The sequence below is a fragment of the Westerdykella ornata genome (genome assembly GCF_010094085.1).
Source record: "Westerdykella ornata strain CBS 379.55 unplaced genomic scaffold EI97scaffold_14, whole genome shotgun sequence".
Taxonomy (NCBI): domain Eukaryota; kingdom Fungi; phylum Ascomycota; class Dothideomycetes; order Pleosporales; family Sporormiaceae; genus Westerdykella; species Westerdykella ornata.
In genome coordinates, this window is record NW_022986864.1 from 27,875 (window position 1) to 42,637 (window position 14,763).

At 53.9% G+C, this 14,763-nt stretch overlaps 5 protein-coding genes across 5 annotated transcripts; 3 read left to right on the top strand and 2 right to left on the bottom strand.

Annotated features, from left to right (window-relative positions):
• Window positions 1–924: 924 nt before the first annotated feature.
• On the bottom strand, window positions 925–4,769 carry EI97DRAFT_72098 (uncharacterized protein). Its single transcript, XM_033803029.1, has 3 exons — window positions 4,540–4,769; window positions 4,428–4,490; window positions 925–4,378 (listed from the first exon to the last, which is right to left on the bottom strand). The coding sequence occupies exons 1-3, from the start codon at window positions 4,661–4,663 to the stop codon at window positions 1,041–1,043; spliced, it is 3,525 nt and encodes a 1,174-aa protein (XP_033652853.1). The 5' UTR covers window positions 4,664–4,769; the 3' UTR covers window positions 925–1,040.
• A 1,356-nt stretch (window positions 4,770–6,125) lies between these two features.
• Window positions 6,126–7,429, top strand: EI97DRAFT_467910 (uncharacterized protein; the record flags this gene model as incomplete). Its single annotated transcript, XM_033801628.1, has 1 exon — window positions 6,126–7,429. The coding sequence occupies exon 1, from the start codon at window positions 6,347–6,349 to the stop codon at window positions 7,427–7,429; it is 1,083 nt and encodes a 360-aa protein (XP_033652854.1). The 5' UTR covers window positions 6,126–6,346.
• Window positions 7,430–7,760: 331 nt separating this feature from the next.
• Window positions 7,761–8,823, bottom strand: EI97DRAFT_72134 (uncharacterized protein). The gene has a single exon (XM_033803030.1). It carries the CDS (start codon window positions 8,728–8,730, stop codon window positions 7,870–7,872), a length of 861 nt encoding a protein of 286 aa, XP_033652855.1. The 5' UTR covers window positions 8,731–8,823; the 3' UTR covers window positions 7,761–7,869.
• A 1,100-nt stretch (window positions 8,824–9,923) lies between these two features.
• On the top strand, window positions 9,924–12,898 carry EI97DRAFT_72141 (uncharacterized protein). The gene is made up of 2 exons (XM_033803031.1): window positions 9,924–12,443; window positions 12,500–12,898. Exons 1-2 carry the CDS (start codon window positions 10,047–10,049, stop codon window positions 12,629–12,631), a joined length of 2,529 nt encoding a protein of 842 aa, XP_033652856.1. The 5' UTR covers window positions 9,924–10,046; the 3' UTR covers window positions 12,632–12,898.
• EI97DRAFT_475185 (uncharacterized protein) lies at window positions 12,750–14,742 on the top strand. Its single transcript, XM_033801913.1, has one exon. The coding sequence runs from the start codon at window positions 13,166–13,168 to the stop codon at window positions 14,267–14,269; it is 1,104 nt and encodes a 367-aa protein (XP_033652857.1). The 5' UTR covers window positions 12,750–13,165; the 3' UTR covers window positions 14,270–14,742.
• The last annotated feature ends 21 nt before the right edge of the window (window positions 14,743–14,763 follow it).

Below are 14,763 nucleotides of genomic sequence, written 5' to 3' on the forward strand. Positions count from 1 at the left end.
GCGCACAGTAGGAGGACATCATCGCCCCATGTCTTACCTCTAAGGCTTATCCAAGCCTCACAACAATATATTCCAGAAATTCAGCCCCAGCTGCACGAAGACAGCCTCCTGTAATCCCGGACCTCGCCACGGCGTCGCCACTCCAGTACATCCGTAGCTCCTTGGGGTCCGGAATTGATACCGGTTGAGACGAACCTAGGTGCACGCTATATTTTTCCGCAACGGGCAGTGATATTTTGTACAGTATGCGTGATCAATGATGTGCACGTTTCTTGGTCTTTCCCAGACGTTGTTGCGAGCTCATTGCCTGCTGAAGCTGCAGGGGCACACTAGTGGCGCTAAATTTCTCAATCTCAACTCCCTAACTGTACCATCGGTCCGTCACATTCTGCAATGTGTAAATATGTCATCTCGTGAAGTTGTTGTCACAGTGTCTCACATTTGTATATCACAGTCATCTCCCACTGCCCCCGGGCAATATGGCGATTCCCCAGTCGAATCGCATGCTTCAGCGTTACGCTCCGTCTCCTGTTGAGAAAGACGCCATTTCAGTTTACGGCAGTTTGATGAAGAGGGGTTTGATGTGTGACATTCTTTGTTCCATACCCTACACAAATCCTTCTTCGGTTTTGACATCTGCTTTCCGGAAATAGTTCGTATCCAGCGGTAGCATGTCGAATGATGAAGGTCCTCGGCACAAGACGCCAGAATGGAGAACACCGTAAGTCTCCCTGTTTCACGATAGGGTTCAAGCTGAAGTGACCCATATTGAGAGGGGACGCAGATAGTTTGCAAGAAAGCGAGCTGCCGACTGGCCGAGCTAAGCTCTGACAAGAGGTGAAAAGAAAAAATTGCTGAAAACACGATAGGACGAATTCTTTCGAGATGGGTGACATATGAACGAGCAATGTGTAGTCCAATTCCCGTATAACTGCGCTAAAGTATAACATTAAAAGCGCTAAGACTTCCTGATACCAATCGATAAGTTCTAAGAAACGTGGCCTGAAACCGGATACTTAACAATTCGCAACAAAATCTGACTATTTGCAAGTGGCCCAAAAGTTCCAACTGTCCCCATTCCGCCACGCAGTAATCTTCTCAATTCCTTTTCCCCGCAACGACTTCTTATGATCAGCAAGGAACCAAGCAATACCATTACCATTCGGGCTTCCCAACAGCGGCCAAAACGCGTTATCTTGTGTCTCGTCCTCAGGCGTAAAATCCTTCGGTTCATCGCTCGTCCCCAAAGCCTCCTCCAGAATCTCCACGGTTTCCTCATTGTCGATATTGACTCGGAAGAAGTACTTGAAATTGGAGAAGTCTGTGTCTTCCTCCTTAGTATTTGGGTCTTGACCAGCCATGACGACATGCTTCCATTGCCACCACGCAACAGTGCTCATCTGGTAGGGAGTAGGGGTGCCTTTCTTAACGCCGCGGTCATTTGCATTGGCGAAGAAGACGCCTTGTCCCGCGTGAATCGTATTGGAGAAGTCGGCAACGTTGTCTGCTTCGCCGTTCTTGGCCTTACCCGGTTTAGGACCGACGGCGGTGACCGCCATATATGAGTCCCCGGCCGTGAGGCCAACTTTCTCTAGTAGTGCTTTCTTTGAGCGAGGAAGCTTCGAATCCTTTTTCGTGACACTGAAGTAGTCGTCAAGTTCACACATCTTGGGGTCTGGAGCGTCTTCCATCCCCTTTTCCACGAGCATCTTGTAATATCTCAATCCCTTGGGTGCATACTTCTTCCATGCGGCTTTGTGTTCAACGCGCTTGTGTAACGAACGACGACGTTGGCCAAGGTTAATGGGTGCGAGTTGCGATTCTTGTATTTCTTGGCGGCGAGATAGCTTACTGGATATTGATGTCGGAAGGGCGCGAGTAATGGCTCGAACAGAAAGCATACTATCTCTGCGTTCGAGTGTACCGCCGCCAAAGACTGAACAATCGATTCCACAGGCATTGCATTTCTGGTTTTGCTCACACTCTTGGACTAGGCAGATTGGGTCGTTCGCGGGACAGGAAGAGGCTCCCATATCATCAGAGCAGTCATAACAATCCTGTTCGGAGCCCGTTGGCTGGGGAGGAGGTGGTGGCGATGGTGCCGGAGGTTGAGGTTGAGGTTCAGGTGTCGGAGTGAAGGCCATTCCAACGCTGCTGCTCGACAAGCATTTGGTAATGGGAAGCGGAGCAAGGCCATGCACGACCTCCGTGGCCTTGCATCCCCAGATGGTGCCAGAGACAATATCCGTACTGTTCCAGACGTTACCATTGCTAGCGGTTTTTGGTTGTTCTGCCGATGGCTCTGGGATAATTCCGCCGTCTGTTGATGTCTGGGGACAGCCTGCATTGTCGTTCGTGAAGCTGCGGGATTTTCCATCTTCACAAGTGCAATACGATTCGCCTTTGCTTGGATTCTGGAAAGGCTGACAGAAAGGTCGAGGGCCATCAGTGATTGTAGGCGCTGCTGTTTCTGGATGACCTGTTTCTGAGGGCCATGCTGTCACCCAAGCCGGAACTGAGCCACCGTAAGAAGGATCCGGTCCCTCCTCGCCATGGTCCTTTCCTTCAGAATCCCCGGATCCACCTTGGAGATTAGCCCAGTTCGTAGGGGAGCAGTCGCCTTTCTTGGTCGTAGTAGACGCGGTGTTAGTCACGCTGCAGCCGGTAGTCGTCTTGCACGTGGTGGTGGTGCACGATTCGGTGGATTGCCCGGAAGGCGTTGTGCAAGAGACGGCGCAAGACGACGCTGTGGTAGTGGTGCACGATTCGGTTTTATCCGTTTGCTTCGATTCTGGCGGATTCTCCTCCCCTGGCTTCGGACCTGGGGTCGGCGTATTGCCAGGGCCAATGGTGATGGTAGGCCATGGTACATTGGGGACTGGTGGAGGTACTGGGGGTGGATAGATACCAGGTTTGTTCATACCCCACAGAACGATACCTCCACCGCCGATGCCAGGCGGACAGAAGAAGCATTTAGGACCTCCATGAATGAACGGGTACAGACCTGGGGGATGACTTCCGTCACTCGTAGAGATTGCTGTATCTTCTGATATACTGGGATCGACCGATGGAAGGGTCAACACCGATACATCAAACACGGTAATGACTGGCAGAGGTGCGTCATCACTCTTAGTCTCCGGTGGTGGGGGAGGAGGTGGAGGCGTATTGGGCGCTTGATCCGTATTCGTGGGTTCCGGAGGTGGTGGTGCCCCATCTGTAGCTGTCGACACCGGTGGAGGAGGTGCTCCATCGGTGGCTGTGGACACTGGAGGAGGAGGGGGACCTCCGTCTGTACCTGTGGAGACTGGAGGAAGAGGAGGACTTCCGTCTGTACCTGTGGAGACTGGAGGAGGAGAAGGAAGACCTCCGCCTGTACCCGTGGAGACTGGAGGAGGAGGAGGAGGACCTCCGCCTGTACCTGTGGAGGCTGGAGGAGGAACAGGAGCCCCATCGGTGGCTGTGGAGTCTGGAGGAGGAAGAGGAGCCCCATCGGTGCCTGTTGACACTGGAGGAGGAGGAGGCCCTCCATCTGTACCTGTGGAGACTGGAGGAGGAAGAGGAGCCCCATCAGTGGCCGTAGAATTTGGAAGAGGAAAAGGAACTCCGCCTGTACCTGTGGAGACTGGAGGAGGAGGAGGAGGAGGAGGAGGAGGTGGTGGTGGTGGTGGTGGTGCTGCTCCACCTGTGGCTGTTGACACTGGAGGAGGAGGAGGACCTCCGTCTGTACCTGTGGAGACTGGAGGAGGAAGAGGAGCCACATCGGTGCCTGTGGAGGCTGGAGGAGGAACAGGAGCCCCATCGGTGGCTGTCGAGGCTCCAGGAGGAGCCCCGTTTGTATTCGTGGAACCAGCAGGCGGGGTGGGAGCGCCATTGGTGTTTGACGGACCAACAGTAGCAATACCACCCGGCAGAACCGTCGGAGGCGGCAACGGAAGGTCACCAGAGGAAGTACTGAAAGGAACCCAGGCGACTCCCGCTGGCCCAACCGTTATGGTGGAAGTGACAGGCGTTGGAAGTGGCACGACAGTGGTCGAAGTTTGACCATCAGTGATTGTTGACACGGTCTTTGTCAGAGTGGTAACAACTGTCGAGATAACTGTCAGGGTGGCATGTTCGGTATATGTAATTGGTACGAATGTCCGTGTGACCGTCGAGCCGCCTTCCAATGTTCCAGTAATGATTGTGGCACCCGAAGGTGCGGAAGCAGGAGGAGGGCTGCCTCCACCGGTAGGGTAGCCGCCATATCCGGTAGGTATGGGGCCTGGTTCAGTTCCAGTTGGACAATTGGCTGATGCAGGTTGAGTGGGATAGTTGCAGCCAACCGTGGACGTTCCGTCCCTGATTGTAGGCAATAGTGGCACGGGGACACCACCGCAATCTTTACATTGTCAGGACACAGCAGTCAGAAGGAGAGGGAAGAAACGCACTGCAATAATCGAACTTGCACATCGCTCCGCCCCCGAGGTTTTTCGCAATGACATGAGCACATCCTGCATTCTGTGAGCTTTGAATGAATGCACACTGTCGGTGGTTACACACCTGAAGTTCCCCAACAACCGGGTATACCCGCAACGGACGTTTCTGGGCAATGATTCTGCGTCTTCGACAGGGCCAGCCCCGTCGAGAAGAGAATGGAAAGGGTACCCAGTGATCTCAAGCCCATGATGGTCGGGCGCTATATATAAGGAGCTAAATAAGTAGTGACAATCGAATCTGCAGCCTTGAAAGAGAATTGATTGCAACACTTCGTTGAGAAGGCAGGGGAATATGCTAAAGGTACCGAAACGCTTCATAGCACCCAGAACACTATGACAGGTCAGCAAAGGTAGTAGAGGCCATCTTTCAGAAAGCACACTCGAACATGCGCCTTGCAGGATGGTTGATTTCGGAAGGGATTCCTCTTCCTTTGGGTCAATGTTTCTGCTTGCTCGAATCATGGGTTGTTTCGAGGCTCAGTGCTGCCTTTCCAGTGCCCGAGCGTGTGCCACAATCCACTATGCCTTGATACATGATCCCGCAGACCCGTTTGTCATCAACCCGGCCTCGCCACGGCTACGTCCAAAGGAACACTCCGGCTTCGCCCTGAAGTCTGGATCGGATAGGTGCATGTGGATCGAACGCCTATCCACCTCATCCGGCACTCTTCACGTTTAAGGCGACTTCCGGGAGGCGTCATGAAGATCTCCGACCTGAACGACCGCCCTTCACCGGTACGACGTCGCGGTTCCCGGTGACTTCTGGCTCCAATCGTTGGGAGTATAGAATCTAGGTACTCAAGAGTGGAAGCCGAATAGGACGCGAAGAATTCCTGCTAATACAACCTCGATCTCGTCGTCCCTCTTCAATCTTTACCACAGGGCTTAATGGTCAATAGTTTCATGATTATGTCCTGTGACAAGGGCTAGGCAACATAGAGGTTTTTGACAAACCGTAGGCCCTGTGTGGCCAAGCGCCAACGTTAACGGCGTAAAGGTTCCGCAGGCAGAGTCCTTGTCGTGAAAAGCGTGATATTGTATGACTCTGCCACTGCGTGGCTACCTTAGGGTAGGGCGTAGATCAGTGTCGGTGTATGCGCAAATCAGCGGCCAGGCGTAGTAGTCCGTTGGCTTGTACAGTAGTCCGTCCGTACAAGGTGAACAGAGTGTCATTGACAACCCTTGGGAAGATATCCTCGGATCGCCACCTGTGAGAGACGATGGAGCTCTCGCCGCTTGGTCGATTTGTAATGTGAAATACGCCATCCGGGCGACCTGGGGGCGGATTACCCGTTGGGTTGCATTTAGATTGTATGAGAATGCAATGACCTGGATTGTGTGTGGTTATTTTCCGAAAGATCTATAGTTGTTAACGGCCGTTAGAATAAATGCGATAAATCGTGAGTGCACCATAAATCTGTTGCGCACCTTCGAGTCCATGAAGATGTAAACAGACTAATCTTGAAATTACTGCGTCGTTGACATTTTGTTCAGTCCTTTCTCCTCGACTTGCTATGCCGCACGGGGCGTAAACATAGTGCGACGTGAATTTAGAGTTGCCAGGGATACCTAGGGGAAGGACCAATGACTCAGCCCCCTTCAGAAACATCGATTGCCTTCTGCATCCGGCATGGACTGCGAAACTTCGCCGGCACTCCGGAGTTCTTGTTTCTCGGGTTGGGCCTACGATCCCACACGTGTTGGAGGGTGAAACGCACGCACATGACCAGCTGTACAGAGGCTGGGCTGGTGTGGGGCAGTCGACATCCGACTCCTATATTTGTACGATTGAGACGCCTGGTCACCGAGCCACAAACGGTCGCGAGGCTGAAATAATGAAGAATCGGACGCAGACCTCCTAATCTGGCGCAATGACGGATCAAACAACCACACACTGGACTGTGTCAAGCGGACCTGTCCCAGATCCCTCTCCACCGCCTCTTGATGGGGACTTCGAAAGCGCCATAGAAGACCACCATATCTTCTGGGGCCAGAGAACACGACAGGGCCATTCCATCACGGCCAAAACTTCCTCTTCACTTTCGCCTTCGCTCGACTGGCAATTGCAGCTCTCAGCCAACTGGCTCTCTGCCCGTGACTCGAGGCCTTTCACCCTGCCCGAATTCCCTGCGCATTTACTTCCGTTCTTCTGTTACAAGGACGCCGCCGTCTACGTATCAGAAGGTTCTGATAATCCAGTCGACCTCTTCGACAGAATATACAAGGAATGGTACCCTTCTCGTGACAGAGAGGTATTCGAGAAGGGCATATTGCGCGGTTGCGGAGCGCCCTTTTTCAGCTCTACCATGCGCATGAGGTTCGAAGAACAACCCACTCCACACCCGCCAGCTCTGCTTGAATCCCTCGTCCGTTGGCACACTGCATTTGTGTCTCACCTCCAGGATCTGATTCCGCGCTTCGATTTTCTTGCAGAATCCCATACCTATGCAAGGTTGCTGGTGCGCCCTGGGTTGACGCAAGAGCAGCTTGAGACCTTGCCAACTGGTCGGCGGAGACGCATCGAGTACCCTCCTGTCCTTCGACGTAGTTTTGCCGAGTGTTTTGTCTTTGTTGAGCCGGGTTGGGAGGACAAAGGCGTCAGGCTTGTAGTGCTATCGGAGGATATGCAGAATAAAATCCTCCACGGCAAATGTGAGGGTCTGAGGCGGGACCTGGAGTTGGAAGAGCCAACAAGGAAAGCAGTGAGGTTGGAGGCAAAGAAAGACGGGAGAGAATCGAGAGAGGAGGAATTGCATGAGCATTCTGAGGTTGAGGACGTGAAGGTAGAGCATATGCATGTATGGAGAGGGAATTTACAAGATGTGATGAGGGCGGTTCTGGAGACGGAGGGAAGGAAGAGGGGACTAAGGGAGTATAATCCTGTGCTAGATGAGTGGTTGGGTGAGGGTGAGAATGTTGGCAAGGTCTATGGGCCAAGCAATGAAGCATCCTAGTTGAATCAGATGATTTTTAAGATGTCAACAGGACTGTGTCCTGGGCCGGCGTCTCCATTCTCGAGTCCTGGGATAGACTTCCGGATAGATTAAACATGCGTGGGGAGCGGAGTGTGGAGTAGATGGCCACCACCGTCTAGGGGGACATGCACAAGCTGGTTCTCAACTCTGAATCGGAGATATTGGCCAGGCCTCTTCATCTTGACGTGGACTGCCCTTAATGGTGGAGAGTTTGGGATGGGGAGAAAAGGGTGGGAGGAGAGATGCGTTGGCGACCTTTTTCTCAACGTGAACCCCTGCCCCTTGCCTGTTTGGGACGTCACCCCCACATCATGCACTGCACTGAGGGTGTAGAACAACTCCACGACTCCACGCTTCCCACCCTTCATTCGATATACGTATATCTACCGGCCTGGACTCCCCCTGGGTTCGCAGCTCGCTCACATTGTCCGTGTCGAATCAATACGGAGTCCCGGTATCATGGCGGACCGCCCAGGCGCGGCCGCTGAAAGCGGGCCAGACCAAGCTCCCCAACTGCAGAAAAACACAGCGACTCCCTCCTCCACGGCCGCACGCAGAACAATGGCTTCCTCAAGCTCCGCTTCTACCTCCAAGGCGGATACTGCGGCTCCGCGACGGCCGCTGGTTACTTCAGCCGCTACTGCAGCGGGCCGGAGACCTGCAGTTGCGTCAAGCACATCGCGCTCCTCAACAACCGCGTCGAAACCCCTTTCTAGCTCCACGACACGAACAAGTACAACGGGGTCTAGTTTGAACAAGCCGCCGACGCGTCCTGCTCCTGGAACAGCGGCAAGGAGAACAAGATTGGCCTCCAAGTCCACCGCGTCGGATGCGGAACCCGACCTCTCCTCCGTGACTTCAGGGGACGAGAACAAGAAAGCTGCTGCTCGAAGGACCACATTGTCTTCAGCAGCAGCGGCTAGAGCTTCGCCAGGGAGGACGTCTACCACAGAACGGAGATCTACAATAACCCCTTCCGCTACTTCTGCTCCGAAACGGCCTCTGAGCTCCCGCACTGCCGCGGATGCCTCGACTACAAGGACTGCACCACGTGCTTCACTCGGCTCTTCCACCCGGACTGCTACCGCGCGCCCATCGACGACGACAAGGTCAACTTTGGGGTCTGCGTCCAAAACTCCAGTTGCACAAGCTAAGAAGCCCGTTGCGTCGGTCGGATCTGATGTTGCCTCCCCTATACCTGAGGAAGAGTGAGTGCAGACTGCTCCCTCAAATGTACTCGAGCTGACTGTGGAACAGTACCACCTCGCTGGATGTCCCATCCACGCCTGAGCCAGCAATCAACGACAAATCGGCCTCGGACGCCGAGTTCGAGAACCGCAAGGATGGCAGCACGGTACGAGATGCACTGGCGAAGCTTAACGGTGATCTTGAAAGACCGGACACTGCACCAAGCGAGCCTGCCACGGATGATGACTTGGAAGGAAAGAGACGTAGTGCACAGGCCATGCAGGACTTCTTGAGAGAAACAGACTTGAGAGAGAAACTGCAGGAGCAGTGCGATGATCTGAATCGCGAATTGGAGAAGCTTCAGGCAGAGCGAACGAAGCTGAAACAGCAGCTGGCTGCTGCCGAGGCTACCATTGCGGAGAAGGACAAGGCCATTGCAGAGTCTGCTGACTCGAAGCATTCCGCTCTTGTCGACGAGATGGAGAGGAAGTACCAAAGCGAGGCTAAAGTGCATGCCGACAAGAGCGAGAAGCTGGAGCACGAGAAAGCAGCTGCAGAGGCGAAGGAGGCCGAGGAAGCCAGGCGCGCGGCCGAACTTCAGCAGGTGCTGGACCAACTGAACGAAGACCTCAAGCTGCAGGGAGCGCAATGGGATGCCGAGAAGAAGAAGCTTGCAGAACAGGAGGTCCAGATCGATGAGCTGAATAAGGAGGTCGCTGCGTTGAAGGAGGAAAGAGAAGCTCGTGTGCAAGAGAATGCAGAGTTGAAAACGAGCGTTGAGGCGCTTCAAGCCAAACAGATCGAACTCGAGCAGGCCCGCGCTGACGATTTGCGCTCGCGGGACGAGCAGATTGATGAACTATCCAAGACGGTGGAAAGCCTACGGTCGGAGCTGACCGCCTCTGAGCAGCGATATGCTGATGTCAAGGCTGAGGTTGACCACACCCTTGAGATTAAATCCTCCGAAGCATCTAAAGCGGTGGAGGAGCTGCAAGAGAAAATCGTCGCCTTACAACAACAGCACACTGACGAGTTACGTCTCAAAGACGAATCCCTTGAGTTACGCGACAAATCTCTAAAAGAGCTCCGAGATCAAGCAGATACCCTCCAAGAACGTGCTGACGAGGCTTCCCGACAGCTCGAATCGGAGCGTGCCGCCCATGCTCAAGCCCTCGAAGACCGGATCTCTGAAATTGAGAAGAATAACGTGGAAACCCTGCGCGCAAAGGAGGAAGAGATTGCCCAGAATCTTTCAGCTATCAATGAGTTGCAGGATAAGATCAAGCTCTTAGAGCAAGATGGCACAGATGGTGCCAAGATTGCAGAGGAGCTTTCCAAGCAGATTGAGGAGCTGAAGCAGTCCCATCAAGATGCTCTTCGCGTGAAGGAAGAGCAGAATGAAGAGCTCATGAAGCAACTCGATGCGCTTAATCACCAACTCGAATCAGATGCCGACAATCTGAAGGAGCTGACGGGCCAGAACGCAGAGCTGCAAGAGACGATCAAGAACTTGGAAACCGCTTCCCACCAGAATGAGCAGCAGCATGCCGCCACGCTTAGCAAAGTAGAGGCGGAATTGGCGGAGATGCGGAAGAAGGTGGAATCTACCAAAGTAGAGCTTACGGAGCTAGAAGAGAAACACCAACAGACCTTACGGGTTCTACGGAACGATCATGACGATGAGATCGAATCTCTGCGAGCAGACCTGGAGGGTGATGCCAAGATCCGGCTCGACGAGCTGCAAGCGCGGTATGATGTACTCGTCCAAGAGAAAAAAGCGTCAACGGATGAGTACGAGCAGCGTATAGCAAAGGCCGAAGAAGCGCTCTCTGCCGTACGCGAGGAGCTGGAGAGTGCAAAGGAGTCTTCTGGTACAGCTTCGCAGAGTCTTAAAGATGCCATTGCAAAACAGGGAGAACTTGCAACAGAGAAGGCTGCGCTTGAAGAGGCGTACGCGGCAATGGAGAAACACCTTACCGAGCTCCAGTCGCGCCACGATGGCCTCATTTCCGAGAAGGCTGCGGCTGAAGAAGCTCATGCCGCCTCACAAACCGTTGTTGCTGAGTTGCAGGCACGCGTTGAGAATTTAGTGGAGGAGAAGACGGCCGCAGAGGAAGCACACAGCCGTGCGATTGAAGCTCTCCAGAATGAATCGGACAGTGCATCAAAACAACTTCTCGAAGCGTTGCAAGCCAAGTATGACGCTCTGGTGGAGGAGAACGCGAGCAACCAGGCCGCTCACTTGAAGGAACTCGAAGCTTTGCGCGAGGATCGGAATGGACTGTCTGAGCAGTTTGCGGAGCTGAAGAGGACGTACGATGTTCTGGCAGAGGAGAACACTGGTAAACAACGTGCTCTTACCGATGAATTTGAGGCTATACGCAGAGAGCGGGATGAACTAGTTGAAAAGCTTGCCGAACTCAAGAAGATCCATGAGGACACCGTCGCCGAGAATGTAATCATTCAAGATGTCCATGACAAGGAGCTGCTGTCTGTCCGGGAAGACATCGAAGAAAAGTACGCCAAGCTGCTCGAAGCACTTCAAAACGATGTCGCCGCACTGGAGCAGCAAAAGAAGGCTGCTGTCGAAGAGAAGCGGAAAGCCGTCGATGAGCTTGCCAGTTTGAGGACGCAGGTAGACTCCGGGAATCATGCTGGACAGGCTGAACTCGAGGCGCTGAAAGCGAAGTTGGATGCCCTGGTGGCGGAGAAGTCTGCTGCTGAGCAGGAACATGCCGATACCATTGCGAAGCTCAAGCAAGAGCTTGAGGAGCAGCATACGAAGACACTGTCTGATCTGCAGTCCAAGTACGAGGAGAGTCAGGCACGGCTTGCAAAAGCCGATCAGGAGCATGCCGATGCAATAGCCCTGCTCAGAGCGGAGCTACAGGACGGCCATTCCAACGGTATTTCAGAGTTGCAGAACCGCCTAGAAGAGCTGCAGAAACGACATGATACACTCGTTGAGCAGAAGGCTTCGACTGAGGCAGCCCACGAAGAGGCCATCTCTGAGCTTATGCAGGGCATGGAGGCTAGTCAGGCTGAAGCAGTGCAGGACTTGCGAAAGAAATACCATGATCTCAATGCAAGGATGGAAGCTGAGCGATTGCGTCATGTTGCGGAGCTCGAGGAGGCGAGGAAAGCTGCCAAGGAGGAGCAAGAAGCTTCTCTTAATGAACTACAGGCCATGTGCGAGGCACTCCAAGCCGAGGTCGAGGCAGCACGGTCTAATCATGCTGCGGAGCTTGAGGCGGCCAAAAAAGCACATATTGTAGAGCGTGAAGCTTCCCTCAATGAGCTACAAGCAATGTGCGACTCACTGCAGGCCGAGGTTGAAGCAGCAAGAAAGAAGGATAGCGAGCAGCAGCAAGCTTCTCTGCAGGAACTCCGGTCACGCTACGAATCTCTCGCATCGCGCGCCGCCACTGATGCCGAAAATCACACTCAGAACGTCGAACGTCTCCAACGGATCATCGAGGAGCTCGAAGCCAGCCGCAGCCAAGCCATCGAGCGTATGGAAGAAGCACAAGACCGGATCGAAACAATGAAGGTGGAGGTGGTGCGTAAACACGTTGCCGCCATCCAACCTCTGGAAAGAGAGAACGCTGAGCTAAAAGATAAAGTAGAGCGACTGGAAATGATCCTCAAAGCCGGTGATCGTGTTGCTCGCGCCGCAGCGACGATGGGCGAGAAACGCGAAATCAATGCCATTGCCGAGGACGACGAGGAGGAGGACGAGGAGCAGGCTACTTCTGGTGCTCAGTCATCGGCACACTCGCCCCGACCTCGTGAGGTGCTTGGAACAGTGAGTTGGCCAACAACCCTAAGATATCGTGACACACACTGACCGCCCGCTAGCAGTTGGCGGCTATGCAGGAAACACTCTCACAGCTCTCCGAGCTCAACAACGCTGCCATATCTGAAAGCTCTCGCGCAGCGCAGAGATTGGCAGACGACGACTGGGTCGCCGTCGAGGGCAAGCCAGGGGCATAATGAGTGGTGTACAGAGGGGAGCATTGATTGACAAATGCCCCTGCGATTCATTTCCATGCCCGCTGAGCCTGCCTTACATTCTTTGCCTACCTCGCTGAACTTACTCTTGTAATCGACTTTTTTTCTTCTACCGGCGCGTCTGGCAAGACACTATACCCTGTTGCGCCGCTTGTATATTTCACATTTTCGGTCTGAAGCAATTTCAATCCCTTTAATGAGTCCGGACAACTTGTAAGCCAGAGAGCTGAGCTGAACTAAAAAAGTAGAGCTGGGGCTCTTATATACTCGCTACCATACCACTTACCTACTTCGTGTTCATGAATCCCTATTCGCGGTCTCGTATTCTTGGCCTCTTGTGGTTAGTGCGGGGAAGATGTAATATCTTGTTCCAAGGTTGATCTGCAACCCTATGGGGCTTTTTGTTATAAAGGTCCTATCATTCTTCACATCCGTTTGTCACCAAGCTCTTCTCTCAAATACCCGCATTCCCTTCTGCAAACAAACTAACAATATTGCAGCATACACCTCTGTATCATGTCAACTACCACACCCTTCAAATCCACCTGCCACTGCCGCAGCATCTCCCTCACCATCTCCATCCCCAACTCCTCCCTGCCTCTAAAAACACACTTCTGCCACTGCAACATCTGTCGCCGCATCCACGGCACACTAGCCGCCATCCACACCAAGATTCCCGAACCCGTACCGGAACCCAGTTTCGACGACGAGAAATGGGGCAAGTACGAGACGGCCAAAGTGACGCGGTTCTTTTGCGGGACATGCGGGGCGCAGATCTGTGATCGAGCTGTTACTGGGGAGTCGGTCGAGTGGTACGCCGATGCTAGTCTTCTGGAGTGGTGCGGCGAAGATGAGGGCGAGTGTGAAGCGCGTGGCCGTGCTTCCGGGTTGAGCGATTGGCCGTTTGAGTTTACGAAGCATATCTACGTCGGGAGTACCAAGGACGGGGGATTGGCGTCGTGGTTGAAAAGAATCGATGGGAGGGAGTTGGAAGTGTGGAAAGAGGACGCAGGCAGCGAATTACTCGACCTGGACCGTTTGACGCATACGTCGCTGGCCCCCAGCGAAGCGCGCAAGATCGACTTGGAAGCGTCGTGCCACTGCGGCGGCGTCCGGTTCTTCATCTGGCCGCCCCAATCCGAAGACGTCTTCGACAGCACCGACGCTACCATCACTCCGAAGGACAAGACGAGGTGGTACGCCCTCCTCGACGTGTGTAATACGTGCCGTCTGACCTCCAGCTCGGCCGTCATCCCCTGGATGTTCCCCGTGGCGTCGCATCTGAGTTTGCCGGACGGTTCGGCCTGGCCCGAGGACCATGTTGTAGGGACCGCGAAGAGGTATCGGAGTTCGGAGAAGGTGGTGAGGACGTTTTGTGGGCGGTGTGGGGCTACAGTGGCTTATGTGGATGAGACGAGGTCGGGGGGTACGGTGGATGTGGCGTTGGGGTTGGTGGATATGGTTGGGGAGGGGGAGGAGAGGAGGGCGGGTGTGAGGTTGGAGGAGTGGTTGGAGTGGAGGAGCGGAAGGGTCGCTTTTGTGGGGGATGCGTGGTGGAAGGGGTTGGTTGGGGGGTTGGTGGAGGGGATGAAGGAGAGGACGGGCGGAGATGTTCCGTGAGACGGTTGCAACCAGCTCAAGGTTGGGCCCTAGGGGATTGTAACGGGCCCCCGGTAAAGCGGAGTACAGGTTGGAATTTGACGTTGCGGTTGGCCGAAAAGTCAAGGTTGCATGCTGCTGACTTGTATGTTGTTTACCTCCGAGGGACGTATAGCACGGATTCTACTTCTAGATGGAAGCTCCCACAGCACTGCTCAATTTGGGAACTAGAGTGAGTATAACCGGTTCACGTAAAGGTGCTAGACAATTCGGCACCCCATCGGCATCGAAATACGAGGCTTGTCGCTCGCCGCAGCGGGAGCGGTTCCAATCAATTGATTCGATGACGAGGACAATATGTGAGAGTACTTTGCATGCAGCACTTTTCCTTTTGAGGGAGAGAGCTAGGAGGTGGTCTGACGGAGAAAAGAGAGGAGAGGGACAAATTTCAAGGATGTCACAACCATCAAAACGAGGAGGTGGAACTCAGAGCCTGCTGTGGAACCTGGTACCTT